The 15,705-nt window shown below is 42.0% G+C and overlaps 1 protein-coding gene across 9 annotated transcripts in view; it reads left to right on the forward strand.

The window, feature by feature from the left end:
• Window positions 1–15,705, forward strand: part of LOC118617124 (LIM domain containing preferred translocation partner in lipoma) — a 635,781-nt gene that overhangs the window by 278,042 nt on the left and 342,034 nt on the right. For all 9 annotated transcript variants that reach the window (XM_036242751.1, XM_036242755.1, XM_036242758.1 and 6 more), the window contains one exon: window positions 348–460. In XM_036242751.1, coding sequence (XP_036098644.1) covers window positions 348–460 — 113 coding nt within the window. The remainder of the gene's footprint in view (window positions 1–347; window positions 461–15,705) is intronic.

Genomic DNA, 15,705 nt, shown 5'->3' on the forward strand with positions numbered 1-15,705 from the left:
TTTCCTCCTCTACTTGACTGAAAGTGTGTTGAGGGTAAGGACCAAGTCTTACACACTTCAGTAATCCACCACCCAACCACTTTTCCTGTTCTGGCTAAGTGTACCTGATCCCTATAGACTAGCTTTTATGTCACTATGAAGTATCAGATCTGGTCCTCAATCTTCAGGAAGTGAAGGCTTCTAATTAAAGTGAGGAGAAGTAGGATAGGGAATAATTGTCATGCCAGGCGAAGACTTATGCATCAATGCCAATTACAAAACAGCAAAATACCAGCTACTTTGTGTTTTGAAGCGTGCCTATAAAACTGTGCCCATAGTAACTTCATGTCTGTGTTTCCTTTCTGTAGGTGATTTTCTTCCACCCCCACCCCCACCTCTAGATGATCCCGGTACCCTTCCATCTGGCTCTGGAAACTTCCCTCCGCCACCACCCCTTGATGAAGGTGCTTTCAGGGCACAGGTAAGATCTGCGGTTGAAGTCATGTTTATAAGCCATGCTAAGAAGCTCATGAATTCAGTGATTGTTTCTGTGGCAAATAAGTGCCCAACTCCAGCTTCTCGGAGTTCTGCCAGCTTGTGCTCCGAAGCCTTAGAAGTCCTTTCACCTACTAATTTTGTTTTGAAACTGAAAGCCATTTTTTAAGAATGTCATTTGAGAAGTTCATGTGTTCTTGTTATCCTAGGGACACAGGCATACCTTTTTTGTTGTCTTTCTTCCCCCTCTCTCCACAAACATGACATTCTGTGTGAGTAAATCTGCTCTGTTAAGGCTCTCGTTAGTCACTGCGGGTCCTAAGTGGTCAGCAACACTTTCTAGCAAAAGCAGCAGCAAACAACCCTAGGATTTTCTCTTCTGAGTGAGGTCAAGGATGCACGTAATGAAATGTATTGATTACATGCAACTGTTGTGCTCTAGAGGGTGTTGATTGCAGAGTGCTAGGCTAGAGCCAGAAACAACATTAGAAGTAGTTCTCAGCCTGTGACCGTGTAGGGGCACTGGTGACCACCTGCCACCACTCAAGAAGCCAAACGCTCTTCATATCAGGCAGGAAACCTAAATAACAAAATCAGAGAACCATTGTTATTTTTTAGGGGTGATGATGTTACTCTAGATAGGGTGAAGAAAATCCAGTCCTCATCTTTTAGAGAAACATTGAAAATATTTGAGGACAAGTGAAATGGTGTTTGGTAGTTGTTTCAAAATAATAAGTAGGGAGTTAGTGGGAATATAGGTTCAAAAAGGATTCATTATGAGTTGAGAATTTTGGGGTGCTGGAGGTTTATTCTATTATCTACCTTTCTATGTTTAAATTTTCCCATAATAAGTTTTAAAGAGGAAAAGCCTTAGGAAATTACCTCTTAAATAGGTCAGTCCATGGTCTGTCTTTCTTTGCCTGAAATTTTGGGTTTGGGGGAGACAAAGGAAGAAATGGTTTATTTGTTCCACAAAGACTCTGTGCTCCTGTAGAGCAGCCGGATAGCACTAGGACGTCTACAGAAAAGTCAGTGTTCTGCTCTTGACACTTTATGTTCTTAAAACTAGTAAAAGTAATTAAAATACGTACACTATAAAGTGCATTAGAATCAGTTCAGTGCTACTGAATGAGGAAAGGGTGCAGGGCGGACGTGGCCGCGGAGACCTCACTGAGACGGTCACACCTAAGCAGAGACTTGGAGTAGGAGAAGGGGGGTGAGCCATGTGGATTTCTTGAGAGTATATTTTCATATTCTAGATCTTAGGAAATAGAAGATGCTTATTATTTTTTTTTTTTTAATAGATCAGTTGAAATTATTAGATTTCAGCTATAAGCAGTAAGCTCCAATTGAGTTTGGAGGCTAGATCTTACAAAAACTCTTACAGATTTTCTGTCTTAAATATATATGTCACAAACTCCCTCCATTCTATCTTGCTGTAAGCTAGTAAAAACAGATCAGATGCCAGCAATGGACAGGAGTCTTACCAAGTTTATTTTATGCATCAGCGAGATCCTTTGCAAATCAAAACAATATGATCAATTTTCCTTACTTTTGGTCATTTTTATTAAAATGAAAAGGAAAACTTTAGAGTTTGCCTTTTGTATATTTTTGGTCTTATGTTGTTGGGGTTGGTTCTTTGCAAATTTAATTTTCTCAATTAAAAGCTTTACTTAGTCAATCTTCTCTCTCGGATCATTACGGGAACAATTTCGTTGTGTTTAAAAATTTCATTTCTAAAAAATTTGTTTGACTTTGTGACAGAAGACTTGTGTTTAAATAATTGTCGAGCAGTTTATTTCCATTATGCCATTTTGAGCTGGTCACACTGAGGCCCAGTTTTCTAATAATTAAAAACAAGGTAACTTGCCCTGGCCAGTTTGGCTCAGTGGTTGGAGCATCAGCCTATGGACCCGAGAGTCCTGGGTTTTGGTTCTTGCTAAGGGCGTATACCTCGGTTGCAGTTTGTCCCCGGCCCCGGTTGGGGTCATGTGGGTGGCGACCACTCGGTGTGTCTCTCTCACATCGATGATGTTTCTCTCTCTATTTCTTCCTCCCTCTCACCCTCTCCTCTATCTAAAGATAAATGCAAAAATGTCCTCGGGTGAGGATAAAAAAACAACAACAAAAAACAAGGTAACTGTATCTACGTCTAATCATTAAATGAAATACAGACCCATTTGAAGTTGCTAAACTGTAATGGCTGTACAGATATTTTGACGTTAAAACTACTACTATATAAAATTAACAGCAGCAAAAATAATAATGATAAGGCTTTGCCAAAGTATTTAACTAAGAAAAATGCAGATGCTGGGCTTTCCTAAAATTCCGGAAAGTCTTGTTCTGTATGGACCTTGTGCCGATCACTGTTCTGAAACCACGACTTTGTTTTTGAAAAGGAAGGAAATAAACAAAACGCCTGTCGCCACGTTGGCTTATGTTCCCTGCAAAACAGAAGGAAGAAGGATAAAAAATAAAATAGAGTGTGCCAAATGGAAAAGGACAAATCTGTTAAGGAGAGGCCTGCTATTCTTGAGTGTGCAGAAGACTGTGGGCGAGTTCAGTAGAAAACGGGTGCCCGTCCCTCGAGTGGCAGAGACGCGATGGGCTGGTGACTGGGCCGCTCTGTCCACACCACCTCTGAGACAGGAGCTGTGACGGAGCCCAAAGGAGCACAACCACCGGAGAGAGTTGTTATACTTTTTTTTCTCAGTGTGGCGAAACCTCCTGTTGCCAACTCCGGATTATAGCTGCTAAATGGGTGTTTTTCTGTAAAAGTCTGTTTACGTTTCAGGCCACACTTTCAGGTCGGAGCCAAGAGAGCGTCTACTACGTGTGTCTATAAGAATTCTAAGACGTTCAGAGCTGGGAGGCACCGAAGAGATGGTTTAGTTAATCCTGCCCCACGCATCTAGGGAAGGCCTTCTTGAGCACTTGCTGAATGACTTCACTCCCCCTCTTTACACACCGAAAGCCTGTGACCCAGGAAGGCGTAGATCGTGTTCTTTCTGACTGAACTCTTACTGAGTTTGAGAAAGCTTGACTCCTGGATGTGCCCTTGTCACTGGGCGCTGGTTTTGTGTCCCTCCCATCAGGCTCTGCGATGCGGACGAAGGGGTCACGTGCTCTTGTTTGGAAGGACCAGGTGCGGCGGGAGTCTTGCTTGACTCACTGGACTTTTGATGTTTGCTGTGGACTTTCTTTTTGTGTGAAAAGTGCAAATAAATATTTAGCATCAAGAATTCTTCTTTTGAGAATTCTCATTTTTATGGGAAAGGATAACTCTTGGAAAACAAATGGGACCTTTTCTGGTCATTCGTATCAGGATCAGTTTGACCTCAGGGGCTGTCAGGTCTGGAGTGGCCATGTAGCAGTCACTTCACTCATGCACTGTTCTTCATGCATTTGCTAGAAATCGAGTACCTCCGTCAACTCAGGAACACAGGCTAGGGATTAGAACCTTAGAACTTGGCATCATGGGTCTGGTGCCCGGAGTCTCATTCTTGGGCCTGTTAGCTTTGTTCTGAGCTGATTCCTTGGTCGGTAATTTCTTTTGGTTTCGGGAACAACTGACAGGTGAATAGCATTCTTCAGAACAGTTTCGAAGGGGGAGAATGTGTCATGAAATTTCAGGTTTGCAAGGGAATTAGAGGTCATAACTCAAGTCCCTTTCTGTTGTTTGAATCTCCTAACTTTTTTCCTAATTTTGTAAAATATTTATGGGTGACTATTACAGATAAGGCAGTGCTGAGGGAAGAGATGGGTCAGCTACCACTTCTAAATTTAGGTGTTTCATGGTAAACTATGCCTTCGTCACCGTCCTTTGATCAGAAGCACCAGCTAAGTCGTAGGCTGTGGTAGAGGGTCAGGGACTTAAATGAACTCTGACGAGAGATATGCAGGAAGGATTTTTGGACACAATTTCAACTGAACTGAACTTCGAGGGCTGGATAGGACCTTACTATTCAGATGGGTGAATGGAATTTTCAGCAATGAAATGAGGGTGATAAGAACACAAAGGAAGGGAAGCACACCGTACACGTGCTAAGTCTGCTGTTCTGGCTGTGGAATCTGCCCTTTGTTCTGCAACCGTTGACCATCTATCGCAGGTCTTTCAAATAGTAATATTTTAAATGTGAGGATGACATCCCCAGGTCTGTGTTGGATGCCAAGCGGTGCTTTCAACACACCCGAAGACAAAACGTGTTCACTGTGGGAAACCCCATGCAGACGGCTCTGATCGTCTGGTGGACTTCCTGGAGCTCCTCAGGGACTTTTCTGCTCATACCTGGTGCCCGTGGGTTCAGGTGCCCCATGGTTAACTTCCTCTTTTTACCTCTCTACTTGACTGTTTCTTCGTGACCTCCAGCTGACAACTTTTAACTCTGCCTCTCCCATTGTGACTCAGTCCTGCGGCATGCTTTTACTTGCCTGCTCTCCAGTGGTTTTACACTCTCAGTGTTTATGTGTCCCCTTCTCTGCACTCAGGCAGCATGGCTACTCCATGGCTACTACACGTGTGCTACTGCAGCTCCAGTCGCTCCACCTCAGGAAACAGACTGTTCTGTCTGTTACTGGTGACTCCAAATGTTAACACTTTCTGTTGTGTTGAATCGTTTTACTTGTTCCTTTATGATTTCCTCACACCGGTTTCCTTCCTACCCTCTTAGAAAAGGGTGCACCTGCAAAGCCACTGTCAGGCCAGGAATGAGGTCGATGGTGTCTGCCCCAAGGAGTTGATAAAAAAAAGCGACTGAAAGAGGTGACTTTTCTGAGGAGAGAGCAAACACAGTGCAATGCGAGCTGTGCATTGAAGTTGGGGAAATGCCCAGAGTTAGTTGAAAGGAGAAGAGAGAAAACTCTGGAATCATTTATGGTCTCGCTTAAAGTCGGTCTTCAAGAATTTGTAAGCCAACTGATTTCTAGTTTTGTTTTGTTTTTTTTTTTTTACACACACACACACACACACACACACACACACACACACCCCTTTGCCCACTGCCACCCATGGTCTCTTGGCCTTCGCTACACTGTTGTCTGTGTCCACGGGCTGTGCGTATATGTTCTTTGGCTACTCTCTTCACTCATTTCTATTCTCATGAAATCAATTTCAATACATATCTGTGTAGGGTGAATGGTGGATTGTAGTCATTTAACCACTTAGTCATTTAATGTATTTTAGTTATTAATGATAACATACAAATCTACAGAAGACCTGGTGAACTGGGACTGGAATCTGTGTCATGTGACAAGTGACCCTTAGTCTGGTACTATTCTGGTCACAGATATTGAATGACAGAATTTTACTTTTCGGCATAGAGAACTCGCCCACAGCCATGACTGTGCTCATTCATGAACTCACAGAAGTGGCAACAAGACCTGCTAAAGGTGTAGACATCCTATTATAGAGGCCGTTCTGCACCTGGGGCGGGTGGGGGGGGGGGCGAAGCAGGAGCTTGCCCAGGTGCTGCAGGCGAAGAGCAGAAGTAGTTGCAGTATTGCCGGAGCAAAACCAAAGGCCGGTGAAAGCTTGATTCCACTCTGACATGCTCGTCCTTTTTGTGCCGTGGGAATAGAAGGATATCTTGATTCATGAAACATACCAAAGGGGTGGTGGAGATGCCTGTTTCTTCCTGGCCCTTTTCCTTGCTCCCCTGGGCGGCGGGTTAGTGAGCCCCGGTTGCTCTGTGCCTTGTTTGTGACCCTGGCAACAGCAGCAGCAGCAGCAGCAGCAGCAGCAGCAGCAGCAGCAGCAGCGCGCTTTGCCATCATCTCCTCCTTTTATGGTTCGCATATGTAGGTCAGGGTATGTTTAGCTGGGCTGGTGGGTTCTTCGGCATGTAGCTGGTTCTGGTCAATGTGACTTTCTAGAAGCGAATGTCAAAGTTTTCCTGTTTGTCTTTCGCTCTGAATCATCGTCTGATTGGGTATTCAGTCGAGAAGAAAGAGGTATTTTTGGTGTCTAGACTTGTAAAAACTTCTTTGAAAGTAGCAGGCCTAGAGCTGACAAGGACTATTTTAATGTTTTATTTAGCAACTTGAACCTTTTTCATGGAATGCCATAGTTTCTCTTCCTTATTTTTTAAAAATGTATTTAAAGAGATAAACCTGTTCTCTGGGATTGATCGTGGAGTAGCACGCAGGCACTCACACGCACCCTTATCAACTCTGTACCTGTGATGCTGCCACATTGGAACAGCCTAGGATACATGCTCACTCTCTGCAGTGCAGGACGGTTAGTCTCCAGCCAGGGAAAGTCTCCCGGGAAAACTGGCCGTGCTTAGTTCTGCTCTATGCAAGGATAACCAAGAAAGTTAGCTTTGCTTTAGCTCTTGAATTTTTTAATAGGAGGTAATTAATGCTATTAGTATATTTCAGAAAATTTTCCTTGCCCAAAGTTAAGTGAAACTACAGTTGGTTCTTTCTGTCAATGGAAATTTTTATCCTGTTCTGTCTCTCCCAGAAAGAATCTTAGTGATTTCTTCAAAGCTGACATATATTTTTTTCTATGTCTAAAAGGTACTAACATGGATTAAGCATTTTGAAATATGTTTCCTCTATCAAGAAAAAATTATGACATGAATATATACCCCACCTACAATATATATTCTATATGAAACTCGAACATTCTTCTCCCTGATTTATCCAAAACAACTTGGTGAATATGTTGTAATATTTTAAACATTATAAAACTCCTTTTTAAATAATAATGTTTCACATTAAACTGTATCATTGCATTATTAATAAACTATAACTTTTGCTGCATTGTTTATTGGAGTGTTTTTTGTTTACTCTTTCTTATTCTTTAAGTTATTATCCTTATTCTTTACTTCTTTTGTTGTTGTTGTTGTTTTTTCTTTTTCTTTCCCAGACCTTTATCTAGTGATTCTTTTATCATGTGGGTGATATATTTTCTGAATTCTTGTATATCTGAAAATGACTTACTTGTGCCTTCATATTTAAGTATAAGTTTGGCTGCAATTAGAATTTTAGGATCAAAGTTTCCTTATACCAATATTCTACGAAGATGTCTATGCTGTCATTTAGTATTTAATGTTGTACGTGAGAAATCAGATGCCAGTCTGATTCTTTTTCTTTCTTTTATTTTTTATTTTTACTTTTTGGAGGCAAATTGTTTTCATCTTTTTCCGTCATCATTTACACCCCCAGTACCCTCTTCTGCCTCCACCCGCACCCCCCACAGTCACCACACTGTCGCCCATGTCCATGAATTCTCTTTTTTCTCGTGGTCTTTTGTGCCCCATCCCTCCACACCGGCCCCTCCCCTCCCCCACCAGAGCTGTCTGCCTGCTGTCCATGAGTCTGTCTCTATTTTGCTTATAGTTCAGTTTCTTCATTAAATTCCACATCTAATTTAGTAATGTTTTCTTGTTTGATCTATAAGCTTTATTTGTGGGATTCGGCAAATGTTTCTATAATATATATAGATACAGGTTCCCTGACACTCACCTCAATGTTTCTACTCAGTGTTCAATGAATCTCTTTGGTCTCAGGAGTCGGGTTTTTATTTAGCTAAGGAGGATTTTCTTATGTTATTTGGAAAAAGCAACTTAATTTTCTGTTTGCTTGTTTTTTTCTTCCTTATGGTACTCCTATTTCTATGGTTTGGGATGTTTTCTTTTTCATATTGGTATTCTTTTTCAATAGTCTCACCTTATGGAAGAATCCTATTGAATCTTTTTCTTTAGCTTGCATTTTTGTGGCAATGGCCCTGGTTTTCTGGTTGGCCTGGTGAGCTTGCCCTCCACACCTTATCTTTTGTCTACAGAAGGTTATGTAGCCCTTTAAATATCACGGCAGCCACAGTGCACCTGTATCTGGTCTTCACCCTGTGTGTGTAATTAGGGGAGACAGGCCAGTGAAGGGGTTGCCCTTGGACACGTGCCAAGAGCAGACCAGCAAGTCTTACCCCAGCCCGCAAGGTTATTTGTTAGTTGTGACGATCAACAGGCAGGCAGCAAAGCCTGTGTTTTTCGCATCATGCAAAAACGCAGAGTGAGGAGGGCGGCCGCAGGCTGTAGCTAGCCCTTCTGTGGGGTCGAAATTTCAAGCCTTTTGATTTTCCTCCCCCACTAGTTCCCTATTCATACCGTCAACAATTCTACCGTCAACAATTCTGTCACCAAGAGTGTCAGTAAATATGGCAAAGTCATTTTTATTAGAAAGGACAAACTCATTAAGTGACTTCACTTCTGTTTTGGCTGGCTTTCATTGTGTATCCTACATAGCTTTTCCAAAGAGACTCCCCAGCCCCTCACCCTTTCTGTTGTAGCAGCTCGCAGTCAGCTCAGGTATTTCTGCCTTTTGCTATTTATCTCAAGCTCACTCTGCTGTCCTTGAGGGCGCCACCACAGAAAAGTCCTTCGTGCTTGCGTTACATAAGTCAAGTCGAGCTTCAGGGACAACAGAGTATGATGGCTAATACTGTACATGCTGGATCCAGACTGCCTGGATTTATACCTGGCTCCCCACTCACCACCTACAGGGCTATGGCCATGTTATTACATTTTCCATGTCCCAGTTTGCTGGATTGTAAAATGGGCAAAATTATTCTACCTACCTCTTTGAAGTTTCAAGGAGATAATGCACATAAAAATGAGTGTATGTTTCTGACATATTCTAAGGCTTAGTAAATATTTACTGTTGATGCTCTTGCTTTCGAGTTATTCTGGGCTAGCTGGTATCTGTGCTGAGTTCTGACACAGTTAGCGCTGTCATTTTGTTTATACCATACTTTCGCAAAGTTTACTAGTGATCCCTTTCCTTGCTCTTCGATGCTTCGGGACTTTAAGTCCTTTCGCTACAGAAATACTCCCACAAACTCCCTCCACTAAATGAACGATTGGATTAAATAATCTTTTAGAGCTCTTCCGGCTTTAAAATGCAATGCCATTTAATAAAACATTACCTCTTTATAACTTGATATGATTTAGAAACTACAAAATTCTTTATATTGTGTTTGATGATCTTCACAAATAAGAAAAATCACAAATATAATTTAACCAATAAAAAAAGAAGTTAAAGCTCAGAGAGTCAAGGCAACTTGTTCAGCTCTCACAGCAAATGTCCGGGAAACCGTGATTTATCTGAAATGGACCCAAACAAAAACAAAATGCATCTGGGGAACTTTTAAGTCTCTTGGCTTAGTATCAATTTCCTTACAAATGAGAGGAGGCAGATGATTTTGAGTTCTCAGAAAGCAGCCAAAGTCATCAACAATATGTGTTCATGGCGAGTGGTCAGGGGCCATGGAGATAGATTTCTTTGTGATTCTTTAGTGGGGAGAAGCTCATCTTCCACCCTGGCCTCCAGCATCTTCTTTGCCAATCCCCTCACAGATCATATCCTGGCTTTGCTACCGAAACCCTTCTGAGCTCACACGTCCTGGAGTCCCCTTGCAATTTACATTATCCACTCAACACAGGCACACAACAACTTGGTCTGAAGGAAGGGGTGGAAGAGGGAGTAGAAGATGCCAAGACCAAAAACCTAGGGATTTAACTCATATTTTATTTTTGAAACCCTTAATGTTTTAGGGAGATTTTCTGTACATAGCTGAATTTGCTTGATCCATTCAAAAGTCAAGCATTTATGCACCCCTAATAGATAAAAAATATAGTTTTTCTTCATGTGGTATATATATATATACCAGTCTTTGAGGTGCTAAGCTATTATCATTATATCAGTAGCTTTTGTGAGTTTGACCTGTCCAAGGCTCTTACCCTGTAAATTCCATAAATTCCAAAATTGAGTTTTTTTTAAGGACTTTCATATACTTGATCTTGTCTGAGCTTTTAAATAACTTATGAAAAGTGAAGGGTAGCGATAACTCTCCATCTTGTCCTAGTGAAGGGACTGAGGCCCGGAGAGTTTGCGTAATGGTCTAGGTTTCCATGGCCTTAAGCATCCTAGGCGGGGCTGGAACCCCGTGATTTTCTGAGCTGTGCAGTCCATTTCTTCCCCTTTGGACCCCGTGGCTTTACTGTTATTCTGCCATTATATTCTGTTTCAGTGAAGGACACAAAATATCACCTGTCGCTTTCCTCTTCAAGTGCTTCTTCTTTATTAATCCTCACTCGAGGATACGTTTCCATTGATTTTTAGAGAGAGAGGAAGGGGGGAAAGAGAGAGAGTGAGAGACATTGATTGGTTGTCTCCCATAGGCAGCCTGACCAGGAATCGAACCCATAACCTTTTTGGTGTATTGGACAATACTCCAACCAGTTGAGCCACCTGGCAGGATGTCTCCAAGTACTTTATTATTTGGGCACTCTTGAGGGGTTCTGTTGTAGAACCTCCATTACAGGTTGTCTGCAGCTTCTTCTGTTGTACCTTCACAGATTGGAACAACATGTTTTGGCTTTAAAATATAAGAAAGCGATTTAAGACCTTTAAACGAAAATTCTTTCTATAATTTTTGTTTGTTGTTAAATTTATTTTACCAATAAACTATAGTAAAGATGTTAGTTTTTATTATTGTAGGAAAAAGTAAAGTTGCTGGTATCTGTTGGAAAAAAAAAAAATGTTTCTATGGCAATTTTTTAAAAAGGGGAACCAGGTGACACAGGAAAGAGAGGATTCACCGTACAAGAAGTGTAATTTTACTGTTATTGTTTAAAGGTTTTGGTTTTTGAGTCTCCACATCCCCAAAATAAATAAGAAAGAGAGAGACATAGCACGAGCCCAGGAATTCCCTTCTTTTCCCGTCATTTGTCTCATTGCCTTTGTTGCTTAAGCGGGCTCCACCTTCCCTACATCCACATTCTGCTCTGGACTCCAGCTGACACACTGGGATGAACCGTGATCTGGGGCAGATCTTCCCTACAAACCAGATCTCGGTGTCCTCTGTCATAGAGCTAGTTGAATAATCAAACTTCTTTTCTTCTGTGTTTGTTTATTATTACTATGTTTTTAATGATTAGTGAAAGCAATCCATTTGGTAACACTTTCTAAATCAGTAAAGAATTTACCTTAAAAATATATTGTTTGTAATATCATTTCAATATCTCTGAGCTTTAATTCTGTTACAAATTATCTCACCCCCAGATACAGAGCAATGAATAATCGCATGGTGGTTAAATGGTATATTTGCTGGTGTTGTATGTATTGGAAAGGGAATAACAAACTACCGCTTCAACAGAGATGTATCGATTCAAGCCAAGCTTACTGTCATATGTGCACTTTGGAGTCAGGGTCTTGATTTCTGAAAGCCTGTCTCAGAACTTCTCAGCATACCTGGTAGGCTCTCACTTAGGTATTCCATGAAGAGATGATCAAACAATTGAATTAAAAAAAAAAAAAGGCAAACCTCTGTGACCATTCAGGAGACTTCATCATTTTTATTATTATGTTACATCAAGCCATTTTGTGAGTTGAAACGTGCCTGCGAGGATTGTTTTCATTTTCTTTCAGCTTGTTGAAATTCTCTTTGGACCCAGTAGGGATAAATACCAGTTGTGGGTCGTGGAGAAGAATTTTTATGGAGTTACCGACTCATGAAAGGAAGAAACCCCCTGCTCCACCACACTTCTCTCTGTATACTGGGATTTAAACCACAGTCCTAACGTGAACTTGACTCATTTCAACTCTGCTCAAATGGTCCTTGCTGTTTACACCTCCTCTGATTCCCTGATGACTGTTCTTTTTAGCCACGTTCTTCTTCGTCTTTCAGGCAGGTAACATCCTGGATGATTGGAGCCTCCTCACGCCCTCCTTCAATTTTCACTCAGCAGAACATCCTTGTCCCTGTGCTATATCCACAGCTATTTCTTTTCTCCATTCTTTACCAGATAACCCTTCTTCTTCTTCTTTTTCTTTCTCTGACCCCGATTTATATGTCCACTCAGTGTTCTTCTTTTTGACTTTCTGTCTTCTCTAGGTAGAAGTCACAACTCTAACAGAGACAACTCTGATCTCTTTATTGAATGACTTGAACTAGTTCTCTCTCTCGGCATTGTGTTTTGCTTGACACCTTAGGTTGCATTTTTCCATAGCAGCTTTCCACAGGGAAAGCCTTTTGCTGCTTCACATTTAGTGTGTTCCAAATTGTACTCATCTCGTTCCCCCAAGGCTTCCTCTGTGAGGTACCACAGTATTGTCTATCCTTCCAGACTCTAAATTCTGTGGTCATTGTCTTGCTATTTTAATCTATCTGTCACCATGATCTGACATTTTTTTTTAGTTCAAAAATGGCTCTCAGGTTTGCTCTAGTCTCTTCATTTTCCCATTCATTGTCCTAGCTCATTTCTTTTCCATAGATTCACTGCTTTGAGTCTGTTCCCCCTCCCCATTCTAGTTGCACATTTTTAAGCAATTGGTCTCCAAAAAATGGTTTTCTTCCTATGGCTTTTTATTGCCTACCCCATTACATTTTTCTCTCTTAGTTGGTTTTTAGAGTACTTCATGACCTGTGGTGCCCTTTAAAGCATACCTTATCTCCCACTGTGCTCTCTGCAGTCTTTGCCCTCGTGAGGCGGATGTTCTAACTGTCCGCTTCTCATGCTGAGTTAATTTTCCTTGGGTCTTCTTTGCTAGCTAGAGTATCCTCATTTCTCAAATGGATCAGAAGTCCTTCCCATTTTAAAAAGCCTAACTCAGATCTCACTTTCTTTCTCACAGCCTGTGATACCACCAGCTCATCCCAGCTCTCCCTTCTCTGCCTCCGCACTCTGTTGACTGGATCGTGTGGTGCAGTGCCCTGAGCCTAGGAAGCCTGCCCTGTTGCTTACCAGTTGCATTACTCATCTTCACGTGCAAAAAGGGGAACAGTTAGTCTGAGCATTAATAAAGATAGAAGAGTATGGCCCGGCCGGTGTGGCTCAGTGGTTGCACCATGGTGCGTTGACCTATGCACCAAGAGGTCCCTGGTTTGATTCCTGGTTGGGGCACATGCCCAGGTTGTGGGCCGAATCCCCAGTGGGGGGGCACGCAGGAAGTGGCCTATCAATGTTCTCTCTCATCGATTTTTCTGTCTTTGTCTCCCTCTCCCTTCTTCTCTTTCTAAAATCAATAAAGAAAAAATTTAAAAAAGAAAAAGATAGAAGAGTATGAAGTATCCAGTGGTCTGTGGTTCTTAGTAAAGGCTACCATGAATCATTTAATGGATAAATCAGTTAATAATGTTTCATTTTCCTGCCACTTAATATATGTCTTCTTGTAGACTGATGTAATTATATCATGTACGTTAATATTGCCTCCAAACTATATATCATAAAGCCAGAATCATAATGTGACATGGAGAGTCCTGTGGAAATCATTTACCATCACAAATCATAGTGCTTCGTACCTGAAAGGATCCTAATCCAGGCCATCTTTCTTGTGATGAGCAAAGAGCTGGCCCCGACCCCAGCTGAAGTTTGTAGGACTCATAGATCTGAAATCATTCTATTACCCTCTTGTTCACTTCCCTGTTAGAAACTGTCTGAAGGCTGGGTCACAGATCATATTCCTTCATCTCTTGTGGTCTTTGTCTCATTGAGAGATATTGGGTTGATATTCGTGGGTTGCTTTGACTGATTCTTTGTCTTTGCAACAGCGATTCTCTGGAAAATCTATGGAGTGTGTAGTATACATGGGCTTATCACCCCTTTGAAGCAGTTGTAACATGAACAGTGTTCAACATGTGCCATATACCACTTCTGTGCCCAGGCTCAAGTGGAGGAGAAAGGAAATAGGAAAGGAAGTTATACGCATCATGAGCAAATCCAGCTCTTCTATATTTAGTCCTTGCTGCTTTTTGAAAAGCACAGCTCTGTTCATGGCAGTCTGGCATGTCTCCTTAGTGCCATTTCAAAAAGGGGAAAAATAAATATGGGAATTTTTTGTAGTGAAAATAGTTACTCAGTGAAATCACACAAGTTCCTTCTTTTTCTCTTGATGAAACCTCAAACCCACTAGGCACGGATTCCTCAACCTCAACTATGCATGTCAAAGGCGCGTGCAGCGTCAGCGAAACCCAGTCCCGCTAGCTGTGTTCTGGTGGCTGAGACAGCCGAGCAGGGAGGCAGGGGGAGGGAACCAGGACACTCCTTGATCAGTCAATGGCTTGGCCAGCCATCAGATTGTTGCCCCCTGGAGGAAACTGAACCTGAACTACATGGATGGAGAGACACGGAGCACCACAGCCCTTGGCTTAAACTTTTCCTTCTGCCTGAGTGTCTCTCTGCTACATGTCTTTGGTAAAAGATTATCTGGGTGTCTGACAGCCACTCCCCCAATTCAAATACATGAATTACTTCTTTTTAGTAGTTTTGATTACAGTTTGGGGACTTTCTCAGAGTTCATTAGGGAATAAAAAAGACCCTTATGAAGGAGAATAAAATTACCTGATCTCTATTTAGATGGATTTCTGTAATCTGGCACCTCTGTGACAGTACACTTCTTGACTGTTCTGAAGTGGCAATGCTAGAATGGCTTGGGTTGACTGCAGGACTCTGGTGAGGCAGATGAGGCCCTGGACTGGGGCAGTGGCCATGACCACGGTGAAGGGGAGCTGGGGTCCAGAGCACTTTGCACAGTGGGGAGTGATTGGCAAAGGGAGGAAGGAGTCTAGAATGCTGTTCAGGTCCCTGGCTTTCGTCAGGGGAGAGGCACTTGCTTGCTGTCTTGGTGTTTGCCGAAAAGGAAGGTCCTCTGAAATCAGGGCTCCGAGGCCAGGGCGACGTGAATTTTTCCTAGAGGAAATGTTGATACCACTGAGCAAAGACTGCACCTCGTTTTTGAGAGGGACTGTGCCACCTTCAGATGTAGACAGTTCTGCCTAGATACAATTGTGGCATAGGGTGAGAATAATACATTGCTGTAATTAATGCTAATTTGTGGATATTGCTGTATTGTTGTCATTGTTTTTAATTGAATATGTATTAAGCTCCAACAGGGTGCTTTGAATAATGCCAACTTATAGTTGATTTTTCTGAACGCTCAGAAGAATTTATAAACACCAGTAAATGGAAACTCACAGCACTCCTGCGAGGTGGTAAACGCTGCCGTTTCTACAGACGAGATGTGAAGTAGATTGTGTTTGCTCTGTTGGCACTGTGGGTGAGAACGCAGACCTGTCGCATGAGAGAAAAGTATTTTCCCTGTCCCCGGGAACTGGGTTAGCATACAGTAGTAAAGGATTCTCCTTGAATGCTATCAGAGTTGTGGGATTTTAATTAAATTGTTCCAGTTATTGTTAGCACTTGTATTAACACTAGGCAACCCAATTCT

The sequence above is a fragment of the Molossus molossus genome, unplaced genomic scaffold (genome assembly GCF_014108415.1).
Source record: "Molossus molossus isolate mMolMol1 unplaced genomic scaffold, mMolMol1.p scaffold_m16_p_5, whole genome shotgun sequence".
Classification (NCBI taxonomy): domain Eukaryota; kingdom Metazoa; phylum Chordata; class Mammalia; order Chiroptera; family Molossidae; genus Molossus; species Molossus molossus.